This window comes from Arctopsyche grandis, chromosome 4, assembly GCF_051622035.1.
Source record: "Arctopsyche grandis isolate Sample6627 chromosome 4, ASM5162203v2, whole genome shotgun sequence".
NCBI classification, from domain to species: Eukaryota; Metazoa; Arthropoda; class Insecta; order Trichoptera; family Hydropsychidae; genus Arctopsyche; species Arctopsyche grandis.
Window position 1 is genome coordinate 12,524,482 of NC_135358.1, and position 17,109 is coordinate 12,541,590.

Below are 17,109 nucleotides of genomic sequence, written 5' to 3' on the forward strand. Positions count from 1 at the left end.
GTATATTTTAATTTAAATATATAATAATATACTCATTTTTATTACATAAAATATTATATTATACGTAGATATGTATTTTACCACGTACATATAATATAACATTATATTACATGTAGGTATGTATTTTGCCACGTACATAAACAGTTTTCAGATTTAATTTTTTTTCAGAAAACTTCGTTTTGTGAAATATCATTTTTCATACCAATTTACGTATGTACGACTTTTTTACATACATACATACATAAATTAGTGAAACTGAAACTTCAACGTTGAATACTACGGAACTTTCACCGGATCTCCGGGGAGCTCTTGGATTCTGCGGAACATGCATAAATATACATGTGATACTCAATAATGTAATTAAACTTGATGTGACGGAAAATAAAATTCAAAATATTTTTCACTCGGAACAAGTTTATTCAGTTCTAATCTGTTTATATTAGAATATTAACTTTTGCTCGTTTTAGGCACATATTTCTATGCAGCTTCGACTGTCGCCCTAATAAAGCTTCTTTCAGATGCCTTTGCTCGCATGCTCAAATTCTTTCAGAATAAAATATGAACGAAAATGATCCCTCTTTCCTATCTATATATATGTATACGTAAGTATGTATCTACGTATATGCTTGTGACGTAATCCCTAGCGTTTTCGTCGTGCAAACGCTGGTCGTAAAAGTTGCCGAAACTTTCATGCTTTCCTCGCATTCGTATAGATAAAACACAATACGTACACACTTCTGTAAAAATTCTGCTCGAGACACTTGTCAATTTAAACTTGGCACAAAAGAAAGGAATTCACAAAGTTCCGGACCATAAATAATCCGAAATCGTAAAATATACACATCCCCTATTTACATACCCATGTGAAATACGCCTTAGAAATTTGAACTTTCCGTTGATGTGTATTGTAGGTGGAAACAGTGTTGTTACATAGGGGTAAGTAAATAAAGACTTACCGAAGAGAATTACTTTTATTCAAATAGAAACTTGTATCGTGTAAAATATAAGTACGAGTGGTTTTACACGGCTTCGTTTTTTAAGTAAACATTTCGTAAACATTTACGTCGTAAACATTTTATCAAATTTATTTGAATAGTTTTATTTATTATTTGAATACTCATTTGTTTTTGTATTAAATTTAACGTCACGGATTCTAAGAGCCAGCTCTTAAATACATACAAAGTCTCTTTCGAAATTATATATTAGATATTAAAAATTTGTTTAAGATTCTTATTTGATAAGAAAATTTGTTTAAGAGATTTGTTTAGGTAAGCTAATTATTGAATCTTAGCTAAAATACAAAAAAAAAAAAAGTTTAGAAACAAAACAATGTTTCATCAAATTCGGTGACCGTCACCACATTGAAAAGTCGAAAAATCGAAAATGTTCGTTTACTATGAATACATATGAAAAGCGGGTAGTATATATAATATATCAGTGGCGTGCGGTAAACTCTCTCTCCACCCCGTCGTACAGCCTCACTTAATTTGCGTGAGCAGGATACAATAGGAACAGGTTTTTCCTCCCGTATCCTGCCCGCGCACATTAAGCAAGGCTGTATGACAAAAAGAGAGATAATTTCACCACATGCCACTGATATATATTTATTATATATACATAGTACCGCTTCCCATCGACTTAAGATCTTTCGATTTTGGATTTTTGCTTTCCGATATTTGCTTTTTCGATCTTTCAAATTTCGATCCCTCGGCCAATAAGTGATCGCGGATAATCGACCAATAGGGGCTTATTGTGAGATGTCTACGACTGCGTCTGCGTCTTTCACTCCGATCTCCTGGAAATCACTATTCTCGTTCATGCAATAATATACATTATAAAATAAACAATAACTAAATAACTAGTGTTGTGCCCGTTGAAATTTCAACGGGTAGTTTCGGAAGGGAATTGATACATGATTTAAAATAAAGTTCAATACGTACAATCGGAATTTCAATCGGAGCCGGAATTGAAATCGAACCCGGAACCAAAATCAGATCCGGTATCGGACTTGGAATCGGAACCGGGATTGGAACTGGAATCTAAATTGGAATCGTAACCGGAACCGGAATCGGAATCGAAATTGGAACAAGAATCTGAATCGGAATCGTAAACGGAACCAGAATCAGAATCTAAATCGGAATCGTAATCGATATCATAACTCTTGATAATTCAAAAATTTTTTTTTTGAAATCTCCATACTTGTCGATGCACTCACTACACACCCACACACACTTATACACACAACTATCCCTTCCGTTTTTATATACTTTGTAATTTTAAATGTTTCACGTCTTTTTGTAGTACATTTTCGTTCACTGTATTTCAAAACATCACAAAAAAGTGGAGGTTTTTAATCGCTTAAACTTGTCAAGCCATATATTATGCATAGCTGGATTAATAATGTTAGAAATGAACATGTGAAAGATAATTTTCTGGGTTAAAATGAGCACAATGCACCTACATATTCAAAGCTTTAGTTTCCAGACAGGATTATTATAATATTATATTCACTGAACTTTAGCAGAGGATGATGAAAGGAAGGAGATGTACCTTTAAGCTGGTAATGCTTGTATGTACATACATAGTACGGTTCCCTCAATAGTCAATTCGATTCAACGAAGATGCATATATATACATATTTGAATTTAATTTTCAACAGAATCTCAAGTGAAATTCATTTCAACTCTGTCGTGCATTATTTAACCGTTAGGAAGAGTTTCAAAGCAATTAATAATAAATAAAGAATGCTCCTCTTTTTTTATCGAGAGAATTCTTTTCATTTCATTTCGAAAAAGAAACGTAGCTACAATTCTTTGCGAAAGTATTTTGAAACTGCCGCTATTTTTTTTATATTAATAGCCGTCTTGAAGTTTGACACGTGTCACATCGTTTCTGTCAAATCACATTCAAGCTTCCGAATCATTGTTAATAATGGTCTATTGGAAACTTTATCGCTTACTATTGATAATTTTCTATTGAATTGAGATAAAATACATACATACGTATATAAGGACTGTATATGTATGTAGATCGTAAAATAATATAAATTTGAAGATGAAAGCCACGTACTTGTCGACAGCGACAACCTGTCTAAAATACCTCATAACGAGATGAAAACGAGAACGTGAACGCTCCAATATTAAATTCTTCAAATATTCAGCATTAAACTAATGTCAATCATCGTCTCATTTTTGTTTATATGAAGAATGTACATAATATGAAATTAAGTGTACATATAATATAAATATTAATTAATCTATTATTTAAAAACACTTGTTTTATATGTATATAGCAGCAATATAAAGCAAACTTGTTCTTCATTCGATTATATATGTATAATATATATGTATGTATGTATGTATGTAAATATATAGATACATAGAAATTTGAAACAAAATAAAATACAAAAGAACTGAGTACATTCAACTTGATCTTATAAAATAGTAACGCAAAACACATGCCAAAACCCTTGCGTATTTTGTTAGTCATGTTATGTTTTCAACCTTTAGAAAAAAGCGAAACATACCCCTTATTTTCAATAGTCCCGAAGTGTACTTTTGTGTTCGTCGACTTTCTACAGTTCAAGCCGTTTTTATACAGTTCGAATGAAACCGTCTTTTATTGGAGACCGCAGTATCGCTATCGATTACTGTCTTTGTCGTTGAAAATATTTCGGAAAAGGTGAAAACCATCCCCATTTTCCCCCACGTCCATAGCTTTTGTGTTCATTTGCTATGAGCACGGAGGTATACTTTTTTATATTATATTGCCCATCATTATAATTTTTTTACTTTAAATTAAATTTCTGTCAAAATATATTCCCATTTGCGTGTTGATTTATTTTAGATTTTCCATACATCGAATACCAAATAGTCCGACAAAATGTAAAATTTCCTTTATGATTATTTCTAGATTAATATTTGTACCCGGCGGCGATTTCCGAACTGGGAAAATACTAGGAAAATTGGATATTTTTATTTAGAATATCAATGATTATAAAATTGAGTAAATTTCTCTTTATCATTATGGAGCTATTGAAATTTTACGTTTATTTACTGCATAAAAATAAACATTGAATATATGTACATATGTAATTTTCGTATGATATTTTGAACTTATATCACAAAAATATATCCGGATATATCATTAATCAATTTTAATGATATTCCGAAACAGACATTTTCTCAAAATCATTGAGCAAATGAGCTTTTCTTTTGAATATTGTACCGTAGAGGGGATTGGTGCTCGTCAACCACTGGTTTGCTAGCACTGATCACCTGTTATGGCGTTCGCGCCAAAAAAGGTCTCGCCGTATGAATAAACCCTAGGAATAACAAACAGAAAAGACTAATGACACTGTTCGACAAATGACGACTCTTTTTGGTTCAGCGACGACATATGACTTTTCTTATAAATCTATGCCCAGTGAACACAAATCTGGTAATAAAAAATGTTGATTGGCTCAAGATTCGGAGACATATGTGTTTTTTAAATCGCGCGATTTTTCTATATCTTGGTGTTGTTCGGTTGATGTCTCAAAATTTGTCAATTTCCTGTTCAAAATGAATATTGGTATCTATAGTCGGGTATTTTATCTTCCATTTGTAGTACTTTTCAGCTTTCAAATATCTCTAAGTAATCGTCCAGTCCAAATCAAAATCAAAAGTCAAAAGTACGTATTTTCACTTGGGATTTATCCCACTGTTAATATTATTTTATATTGAGTATTTTCTTTTGAAACATATTTATTGGGATAGTGTTCGGGCCACAGTATTTTTTGTTTTTGTTTAAAAGGGTGAATTGGCAGTGTGCTGAGTTTTAAATCGGTAAAATTTCCAGCTAAAAATTCGTCCTAGTAATTTACTCGTATTTACACGAATATGAATTGAATTAATAGGGGTAATATATTATATTAATAGTAGTTTGGTTGTCAGGTTGGTGAGGAACCGTTTTGACAACGAAATCAGATAAATTAATAAATTTTGATGGTAAACGATTCGATTTGGAGTGAAAAATATTCGAGTCAAACAGCACTGCTGAAATACTCACATAAATTTTAAATCGAGGGCAAACCAGGGCTCGAGCACGGTAATTCTCGGTTGTTAGCATTAACACAATCACCGAGCTACATATATATATATATATATATATATATATATATATATATATATATATATATATATATATATATATATATATATATATATATATATATATATATATATACTAGAAGACATATATATGTACATATCTCTATGTACAATTTATACAACAGACAGAGCCAAATTTAATAGGATCCTTGCAGCCCTAATCCAAGAAAATAACAGGTTAATAAGAATAATTGATGAGAGTAATGAAGTTTTGCTAGCAAAAAATGAAGTCGTATATATGTATACGAAAATATAATTAAGAGAAAAAAAATTACATTTAACGAAGATCTTTGGTCGAATCTTCAAAACTTGGAGTAAAATTTGTTAAAGCTATTCGCAGCAATTCTGTCAAATGTTGATTAGTCAACTGTGTACGATATTTCAAATTTACGAACTTCATTGTGGAGCACAACGATTCACAGCTATGCATGTGTGTATGTATATATGTGCATATACATACATATGTTGGATATTTTGATTCTAGGACGAGTTTCCAAAATTAAATTATAGAAGTACATACATATATTTGAACTGCATTAGCAATACCTGATCCTCTTTCATCTCTAAGAAGTTCAATTGCCCAGCCGCTTTTTCAATAATTTTTCAAAATCTGATTTCAAACCTACATATGTATATTTGAAATCTGCTTACGATTAATTACGAACTGATTTTTCTTATATACATACGTATAACTTTTCCTCTCATATACGTACTATATAAAATGTTAGCTTAATCAATCTTTGTGCTTTTGTTTAGTGGAAAGCGTTGTTCTACGATTATATTATATTACATGTACTTGTGAACGCAAATGAAAATAATCAAAAGAAAAATGTATAAAATTCCTCAGTCGAGTCTCATTATCTCCATATATTTACATACATATGTATGTATGTACATATGTACTTACGTACATATCAAAGTACGCGAAACGGAGATGAGAGATTTGATATCGTGTGTTTCGACGATATTGCGTTCTCAAACGAGACATTCAATACCCGGAGACGAATTGTTCGGATTTCTCGAAAATCTTTGTTCGTCGTATTTCTGGAAATCTCTGAATATTAAGTTCGAAGGGCATTGTTGAGCATTTGAAAAAGCTTTGCTGCAAACCTAATATTTTGCCAAGGGAACAAATCACGCTTCTCGGTACACAAACAACAGCCTTCATTACAATACAACAAAACAAACGGCTCTCAAGACCTGGTTTTGTACCCCTGTAAAGTGCTTAGATTTCAATGGTAATATCTAGCATTATGCTATCTGTAATTCTTTTGAATGAATTTTCGTAACTTCCATGAAATAGAATGTACAATTTAATAATCTTCTTCTACATATACATATATGTATGTTACAGTGAAAGCATATTTCAAGTGAAAATATATTTTCACCAATTCAAGCAGTGAAAATGTATCAAACAATGAATTTACAATGTTTAACTCTATAAATTTAACCCTAAGGGCCGGGCCGTACCGTGCGGCTTACGAGCGACTTGGTTGAGGGCGACCAGACCAATGCATACAGGTAGATGGGACATGCCACACCCGTCAACTTGTTTGTCACACACTTTTCCATACATTTTTTCGTGTCGCGCAACTAGTCGGCCGACAAAGTTGCACGGTGCGGCCTGGCCCTAAAAACCCAATTTTAAATTAATAGGGCCAACCCTACTTAACCACCTATCCTAACCCTTAAATAATACCAACCCTAACAATCTAATCTTAAATGAATAAAACCAACCCTGAAAATGTAACTGGTTATGATTTCGCTGAAACGTCAGTGAAAATATTGAAATACAATTTCACTGTGAAATAAATCACCCAAAAACGAGAACGGGAAAACAGGAATATGTGGTATTGCAACGCAATAATTTCAAATGTGTTCGCGTTGCTACCTGCAGTGTTAGTGTAAAATAAACAAACAATTGAATAATTTCAAATGTGTTTACAAATTTCAAATCTAGTAAATATTACCACATTATTGCATTCTAAGGCATTCGTAAAAACATCAGAGTTGCCAAAGCTCAACTGTTACATATATATGTATAACAGCTGGCGCACATTGTTAAAAGTTTATTTGCGCTTGTAGAGATAAAATTTACTAGTTGAATTGTACATATACATATGTATATGACCTAAAACGCCAGTTGGAATATATTACAACTGAAAATACACGTCGACTGTATCATATACATAGATAAAAATGAACTATCATTAAAGCACTAATTGATTTGAATATTTTTTGGCAAACTGATATCAATCATGTAGTCTGTGACCGATAAATATGACTTACTGACCAAATCAAGCGAAGTTACTGAAATATTCTTCATATTTTTATCATAACTTATATGTAATGAAATATTTAATTATGGAATAATTTTAATACTGCGTATTTAGTAGAATGTACTTATGTATTATACATGTATATACGTAGATGTTTAATTAAATTTCGCAAATAATAAGTGAGCTTAATTCATAATTGTAAAGGCCTAATTAATATACGATGTGCCTTCTTATTCGATGAATTAATAATAAATAATTACTGTCGACTTATATAATACATTAAATTCAGAGGAAATAAATCAACTTATCTTAATATAAAATTTTTGTATAGAACACGCAAAGCTTCTTTGACGATTTTTTTCTTCTTCTTTGGATAAGCATCTTATATAGTCCCTCGGCTTCCTACTCTTTCCCTGCCACAAGGTTCAATCTTTCAGTATTTACTATAATCCCTATTATCTCTACCCTCTTACTGTTTTATCTCAAATTTGATTTTCGATTTTATAAAAAGCCCAATAAATATGCCGATATTCTAAAACCTATCTGAGAAACTCAATTGTACAATGAGACATTTGAATGGTTCACATCTACATATGTAGAGCAAAATTAAACGACTCATATGTAGGTACTCTCTTTAGGTACTATATACGGGACACTGCTCATTCTGGAATGTAAATTGTTCCCAAACTTTTACGGGTATATTCCTAAGGGAATTGTCTTAGGTTTAAATGAACGAAACGCCTACATTACCCTCCGCATTTTCTTCGTACAAACATAATATGCAAGCAAGGACGTCAAAATTGAAAGGGTCAGATACAAATTCATTTGGCATACCCAGATCATACCCAAAAAGGTAGGAAGAAATAAAAAAAAATGGAACTGTGACCTAAGTAAATATTTAATCTAAGGAGCTTCATTGTCTTTCATGAATGAGCCTTTGTGTCAATTTTGAATACTGAACATCTAATATATAATTTCGAAAGAGACTGTGTATGTATGTATGTATGTATTTATGTTTGTTTGTTTGGTTCGTAAATCCATGATGTTCAATTTAATAAAAAGACAAATGAATATTCAAATAAATATTAATTAAATAAAACTATTCAAATAAATTTAATAAAAGTTTACTATGAGATAAGCCATGTATGTTTAAGTGGTTTATATTACAAATACCGAGCGAAGCCGTGTAAAAACACTAGAATATATACATAATATTTCGGTCTCCTTCACGGGACCGAAAGTGAACCGCCCGAAAACGCAAATATCGGAAGACAAAGATCGAAAATCGAAAGATCTTAAGTCGAAAGATCAAAAAAAAAGGGTGCATGGTAAACTTTACTATGTATGTATAATATATATGAGTGGCACGCGGTGAAATTATCTCTCTTTTTGTCATACAGCCTTGTTTAATGTGCGCGCGCAGAATACGGGAGGAAAAGCCTGTTCCTCTTGTTCCTGTTGTATCCTGCTCGCGCAAATTAAGTAAGTATATACGACAGCGAGAGAGACCCTTTTTTTATCTTTCGACTTAAGTTCTTTCGATTTTTGATCTTTGCCTTCCGATATTTGCGTTTACGGGCGTTTCACTTTCGGTCCCGTGGGTAGACTCATAATATTTACATGCATATGTAAATTCAAAAATATAAATGTATAGTATATTCATTTAATTATATTGATGGTTTATACAATTTTTTTTCATATAAAAAGTATCGCATTCCTAGCAAATTTTTCATCAAAGATAGATTTCTGAAAAAATATGTTTACTGCGTCGAATTTTCCTGCAAAATTCAATTAAACGTGTTGTTTTATACGACCTTGACACCTAACACAGTTAGGGCAATTTTTATTCAACACGAGAGATTTCTATCGTGATCGTAACGAGAAAGTGTTGTTTGTATCGTTTGATACATTATACTAGTGTTTTTTTTTTTTAAACCAGAACAACACTTTCAGCTATAGGCCGTAGTTTTTCAAAATAAATCCACTCACTTTCTACGCAACATCGCATAGCTTAAAATAAACTGATAAATCACGTAAACAAATGCTAAGATTTAAATTTTAAGAGGTCGCTTTATAAGTAGAATTTAAATGGCTTCTTGATTGTTCTTGATACACTCGGATCATTTGCGTATCGAAAGATCCAATTAATCCGTGAAATTAAAATGCTCTGTGTATGTACATATACATATGTACATATGCCCGTTGCAGATGATGAACGCTGGAAACGTTTAAAGGCCACTCCTTTGGTAGGAGGCACTCACGGCTATTGGACCGTTGCGGTACGTATTAAGGAAATTGCTTTAAGGCAATCCTGTAGCACGATATCCATCCTATAAATCTATACGATTAGTTTTCAAATGCGTAAGTAAATAGCCATGCATTATCGAATCAATAAGGTGGGTATACAAACCGCAAATCAATATCGTGTATAAATTTTTAAGTGATAAATATAGAAATGAACACTAATTTACTTGACCTTTATCCATCAGATTATAAAAGTATAGGTAGCATGGCCCGGGCATCGGGGGGACAGCCATGGCTCTAGCCCGGCTGTCCCCCTAAATATAATAAATATATGTTATCATTTATAAAGTGATCCTCAATCTTATTACTCCTTAATGTGTATTGTGAAAAATATTGATGAAATGATTTTTGTAACGCGACGTTCTCCCGAGTGTCCCTTCAGTTGGTAGCGGTAGTAATATTTAGGTTGGCGCCCGTGGCTTTACCGCGCCAACTACCATGCTCATCTCGAGCGCATCGAGAGCGAGTCTCTCACCCGCCATCCACCAACGAAGAAAGATCTCTCCTGTGCACGTCTCCACGGGGAGACGGGGCCCAGAGATCCGCCATCTTGCTGAAGAACCGCTGTGAGGTCGAGTGCAGCATCACTCCCTCCCCTGAGTTCCAGCACAACGTCCCCTGTATTCCTCCGCCGTTTGCGGAGAAACATCAGCCGTGAGAGGACCCGACCACGAGGAAGCTGTTATCAACGAGATGATTTGCAGTCAGGAACCTCCCCGACTATAGATAAACTGTATCCCAAGGTTAGTTCACGTTTCCCTATAACCCGACCCTTGAAAGAAGAACGACGTATCCGCCATCTGCATCACCCACCGCGAGATCAGATAAGCGCGCGTAAAACCGTTCGTTACATTTTTAATTTAAATTTTGAAACTTTTTTTGGGGGGGGGGCCTCAAGCATGTTAGCCCAGGGACCCAACTAGGGGTGTGCAAGCCATGATAAGTAGTATGAGTTTTTTCCCTATTAATCATCAAAATAGTTAATGAATTCTCATTTGTTGAAAAGTGTAATTATTTTCTATATACATATGTATGTACAATATATTATTGATTACTAATTATCTATGATGAATTTTTTTTGTTCAGAGTACATAATAATTATAATCAGTAATCGAGTTTTAAAGCTGAAAATGTTCAATTACCAGGTTTTTGTTTCGGAAAATTAAGGTTATAGCGATGATTAATTAGAGAATGTGCGACCTGCCTTGTAAACGACAAGGAAATAGAGTTTATAGTGTCATTAATCATCGTTCAAAATATAATTTGACAATTTATTAATTAATTATATAGAAAACTTTTACTATTAAAATTTCTTCATTTTTTTTTTTTATTATATTGGTCTAATTTAAGTAAAAAGTGAGCTAAAAATTGAATTAAAAACACGTATGCATTTGTGAGAAGGCATTGATAATTTTATTTTAATTTAATGATATTATATAACATCATATATTATTATATACATATTGTAACGTAAGCCGCTGAGAGTAGCATCGCTATTTCCCAGAATCTGGACAAGCGTGAGACATCGCGTTCCTGCGACTGCTATAATTGGTTTCGAGGATTATCTCCAGGCTAAGTGCAAGAAACGACTTTGGTATTTTACTTGGATCCTCCACCCACCCCTACGCAACAATACTATATACAATATATATTATCGTTATTCTGTGTGTTTGTGTGTATATGTGTAAGATAACGCTCACCGTACTATAATAGTCGTTTCGATTCGACATACATATGTACGTCTCAGCTAAACCACTGCCAAACAAAACGTACAAATATAATAAGAATTTTTATTCGTATTATATTTGTAGTTAACTAGGCTCGCGCAACTGGGTTTCGCGCAGTGTGGCAGGCACACAAACATTTGGACTTTTATCTCTTTGATATGTGCTAAAAAACCGACACGGAACGGCAAAGCGCACTTAAGTGATCAATATGTGACGATAGTATCAAATGCCCGTGCCACACATGTGGACACTTATTTGATCACATCTTTGAACACATGTCTGGCGCCGGCATAATGGCAACCAACATCTAGCCCCACTTTTCCTGTCGAGCGTTCTCACTTTTACCAAAAACTTCTATATATATGTACTGTTTACTACCAATGTTTCATCTAGGCAAATTAGTCTCTGAGCATTTAGCGTCATCTATTGAAAATGTATTTAATTGATTATTTTTTCTATTGGTGTTTTATATTGTTAATATGTACATACATAGGTAGGTAGGTACAGAGAAATGTAATAATAATAGAAGGGCCCTTACGAATAAATAATTGTTGTCAATACTACGCGGTACGTCTCTATAAATACACTACAACGCACAGAATACAATCGGATCAATTTACTTATAAAAATGCATCTCAGGATGTTTATTGTGTGTTTTTGAATGCATTGTGCAATTTTTACTGATGCTTGCCCATCTTGCGAACAAACAGAAGTTTTTATCGGACATACGTCGATCACCAAGCATCAAATACGATTGATGCTAAAATTATTTAGGATTGTCTATGGACAATCGTCACTTGACAACAATATGACTCCGAAAGCCACTTCTTTTAATATAGCGTTTCTCTGGGTAGGTAGGTAGTTTTTACCATATTTTTCGTATTAAACAATTAAATAAAAATATGAAATTAAATATATTTAAAAGGTATTTGAAAAAAATTCGACCGCATGCAGATCGAACACAGAACCGACACATACATATCTTTAATTTTTTATTTTATTTAATAACTGAATATGCCAACACCCATGCGATGATATTTCATCGGGTACAACACTAGTTATATTAATATCATTTTTTTTCATTTAAAATTGTTTTAAATGTATATAAATAAAATAAAAAAAAATTAAAACGAAATTGATTCTCTTTACGATTTAAATTATTAAAATGTTAACATTTACATACATATGTATGTAAAATATTGTAAGCATGTTAAAATATTTTTTATCCAATATTTCCCTTTGATGTCACACTATGAAGCATATCAAAGAAGAACTTCATGTGAGCGTAATAATGCGAAAATAATCGAGAGTTAAACCATGCGTATGTATTGTGTTTGACAACAAACGCACGATTCCGCCACATGGATTAGAAAAGAAAAAAAATTATAATGAAAGCACATGTATTTCGGAAATATTTCAATTGAAAAAACATTGTAATAGCACTTACCTTTACTCTGGTTAAGTTTTCAGTGAAAATGTGCTCTTTTTCCGCGGAAAATTGCCAATGTTGTGTGAAGCGTGCGCCCGACAGCAAGTTACGCGACTAACTGATATGTTGAATAAATTGCCGAACTCGCTTTTCTTCAGGCGCAAGCGCAATGAGCTTCACTCTTTATTTTTCAGCAAACTTTCCAATAAGGTTTTCCAAAAAAATTAAACTGGTAATTTTATGTAATATTATTTTATTGTGAAATTATAGATGTGCATACATTACTCATTTGACAAAAAGCATCCGATGATCAAAATTCAAATTTCACAACTCATTCTTTTCATTAGACAACTGCAACATTTTTCGATAATTATAAACCCCCCCCCCCCAAATTAATAAACATCAAAATAGAAAAAAAAATCAATGAAATACAGTAATTATTTGATACTATATTTTAAGACAATAAATTAGTAGGAAATATTTGAAAATCATCTTCTTCTTCCAAGTTTGCTCAATTCTGAGCGTCGTGGTCTTCGATGTCTGGTATTTTATGGACGATCAACCTCCACACCTCCCGGATCTGTGCCAAGTTGAAGGTAGCGTTAAGGGACGATCATGTCAATTCTTTGTCTGATCACCTCTTGGGTGACCGTCCTCTCGTTCACCTTCCCCCCAGCGTTCCGGTGACTATCAGCTTCTCTAAACTCTACACATTCTACCTGGCCATATGGCCAAAGTGGGAAAGAAATCTTTTCCTACAGTCCATGGTATGTGCAGCATCTATCTCCATCACCACATTTCGAATGCATCTAGAATGTCCCTTTCTCTCATTGTCAGGGTCCATGTCTCAATTCCATACAAATAGAAAAGATTTGAAAACATAAAAGTGAAATAATAGGCTTATTATGTAAATATCAATTGATGATCATTAATTAAAGTTGATAATTATTATCAACCGTGATTATATTAATATTAGATATCAACAGATGGTAATTAATTTCACCTTGGATTCGATGATTATAATTTTTTTTGAAAATAAATTTGTACTTAATTTAAGTTAAGTAAAATTTATATGCACATCTGTGCATACATGTAATATAAAATATGTATACTTAATGTAATTGCTAACCATATAATTTAATGTACAGAAATGACCCAGTCAATGATGTCCAAATCAATGACCCAGCTGATTACAACTTACAGCTTATATCAATCTAAATTTAATTAAACTCAAGTTAAAATATGATCCAAATATAAAATGCAAGTTTCCTTTCAAATTATAAATCTCAGACTTTTTGTCTGCTTGAACAAGAGTTTGTATATTGTATGCAAAAATGTATGTAATGTATGTATGTAATATATTTAATGTACGAGACATATTGTGATCATTGATAGATTTTTAAGCTCTTCACACATCTTAAAATTAAAAAAAAAAAACGTTTAAAAATCAATTCTTACGAATTTTTTTTTTATAGTTAATGTTTATTTCGTAAAATAAATATTTTCAGTTTCAAGTACAGTATTATTTACTGTTTTTTATTTATTAGTCATATTATAATAAAATAAATTTTATTTTATTTATGAAAGGAAGATTGTGTTCTGAAGAAAAGTAACAAAAATTTGGTATTTACTAAATGTATTTATTGATCTTACATACTTATATATCTTAACAAATAAAGAAATGTATATATATAATATATAAATAATGTTGATTCATGAAATATAATAAACAATAAGTTTGTCTTATAATAATCTGTTTCAGTGGTTGTTATTGATAGAACGATTATTTATATCAATAAACAAGACGTGTTATTAAATTTATCTTAAATAACAATTATGTAGCTCTAAGTGCAAATATAGGAGTTTGCTTGATAAAAGCGTCCAATTTAGCTTTGAATAATTCACTTTTTATTGGTTCATTCATTGAACATAATGGATTTTTTACAACATATTCTACGTACACTTGACTATACATCTTCCTTAGAAGCTCACGAACCCCTTGTGCTTGATTGTCAGTGTTCATGACGAATTTGAGGCCAGAAGGCGTTTCCAAATAATTCAAGGTGTATTTATTAGTTTTGTAATTTAAAAAACCTTCTTTCGGATCGAGCGGTGATATCTTGGAAACAAATGATTTAATAGAAAACAGCATACCATACATTAATTTAGCTTCCTGAAATGAAAATATATTTTTAAGTACACGTTAAAATTATTAATCTTCAAATTCATTAGTTTAAATCATATTTATACGGATTATATTAGTGAGGTAAGCTAAGGTTGTCAGGCGTCCCGATTAACCGGGATTGTCACCAGTTTTAAGCCTTGTGTCCCAGTGTCCCGAACGAACCTTTCAGGATGCCCAAAAGTCCCAGTTTTCAAATTTTTCTATTATGCATACTTTTTAAGCAATTTCAAAGGGGCAAATTGATGGATTTAATAGAGAAGTAGCAAAGTTTTATGAAACATTGACAGATTATTTGAATTTGAAACAATGGATAATACAATTTAAAAAATATTCTGTTTTTTCCTGGACGAGCTTGGAAAAAATACAAGAATGGTTAGATATTGAAAAAACAGTATATTGTATAACAAATAACATATATTTGTTCATTCAATGTGTTGCATTAAAAAATATATTTAAAAGAGTATTACAATCTCCAAATTGGAACGAAAAATAACTGTAGAAAGGGTAGCTGTATTTTATAAATATCCTGAACAATATGAATATTTATATCGCATGAGCGAGTATTTTTTCCATACCAGGGCATAATGGTAACGTGGAGAGAATATTTTCGTTAATGGAGATTCAACGGACTGTAGAAAGAATTAGACTTTCTATATACGTAGTTTAAAGTATTCTACAGTGCATTGGAAACTATTATTTCAATTGCTGCCAAATGTATGTTTAAGTACTCAATAATAAAGAAGTCTAAGTAGTATAATATTGTTGATTTTTTCGGGGGGGGGGAGGAGGGGTCCCGGTATGACTTCAAAGAAATCTGACAACCCTAGGTAAGCGCAACAGTAAATGATACATTTGATTGTGGTTAAATAAAGAATTAGATGATAATTTACATACACACATGTAAATGAAATAAAAGGGAAGTAAAAGGAAAATCCAAACATTGTTATATATATAAAAATTTACATATAAGTTTTCAAATAACAACTTTAAGTAACATTTAGTCACAATAAAGCCAGTTTGTACACATATATATGTATATATTTATGTTACACATGTCAAAAACTTCTATTTTTTTATTTTAAAAGAAAATTAAAAATTTCAACTACTGTTCTGTTAGATAAAATATTTAAAACAATTCTAATATTGTTAACTATAAAAACAACGACTCACTTCTTCTTTAGTAATTCCGGATTGCTTTACCCGATTCCATTCCGCATAATATAATAGTGTTCCATAGCGGTCAAATATGTATATGTTGTAAATAGTCATTTATCTACAATTTCAATTGGATCAGTAGAGTTAATGTGTATTTCTACGAACGCTGAATCAGTCCATTGAATTTTGACAGTAAACGTCAAATGTCAGGTGTGCAACATAACCACATACATTTTTCTAAGTAATATTTGTATTAGCAGCTAATGGCAGAAGCTAGTAGCAAAGCTACCTATTTATTTATACATAATAATAAATAAACAATTAACGACATTGCTCAGCATATAAAAACAATGAAATTTAAATAGTTTTTAAACAATCAATAGTAAACGGACTACTAGTCATATGTGAACCAGTCACAGGACAACCGGTTGCTCTAGATCGGTCACACGTGATCACCCGTCACACTAAAACTGGTCACGAGAAAACTGGTCATACCCTAAAATCGGTCACGAGAAAACTGGTTGATCGATTTTAGGATGTGACCAGTTTTCTCGTGACCAGTTTTAGTATGATGGGTGATCACGTGTGACCGATCTAGAGCGACTGGTTGTCCTGTGACTGGTTCACATTAGACTAGTAATCACCGAACCCAATCAATATAGTAAGGAAAAAAAATGAAAGAAGATTTAAGAAAATGGAATGAAAAAATAATTTATATAATAATACTCTGAACTAGGGGAAGGATCAAAAGAGTGAAATAAAGTGTGCAGAAATACAAAGCTGGATCAATGTAAAAAAAAAACAATACATACTTAGCCGATGAATGAATTAAAATTGCCTTACGCATGATAACAGACAAAAATAATAGAATAATGAAATA

The 17,109-nt window shown here is 32.1% G+C and overlaps 1 protein-coding gene across 1 annotated transcript; it reads right to left on the reverse strand.

The window, feature by feature from the left end:
• Positions 1-14,648: 14,648 nt before the first annotated feature.
• Positions 14,649-16,421, reverse strand: Bet5 (blocked early in transport 5). The gene is made up of 2 exons (XM_077429311.1): positions 16,245-16,421; positions 14,649-15,062 (listed from the first exon to the last, which is right to left on the reverse strand). The coding sequence occupies exons 1-2, from the start codon at positions 16,341-16,343 to the stop codon at positions 14,724-14,726; spliced, it is 438 nt and encodes a 145-aa protein (XP_077285437.1). The 5' UTR covers positions 16,344-16,421; the 3' UTR covers positions 14,649-14,723.
• Between the last annotated feature and the right edge of the window lie 688 nt (positions 16,422-17,109).

Excerpts from the sequence above, each read along its gene's own strand:
- Bet5 (XM_077429311.1), bottom strand. The coding sequence starts at position 16,343 with ATGACTATTTACAACATATACATATTTGACCGCTATGGAACACTATTA. Across the intron at positions 15,063-16,244 it reads CCGGAATTACTAAAGAAGAA|GAAGCTAAATTAATGTATGG; the intron begins GTGAGTCGTTGT and ends TTTTCATTTCAG.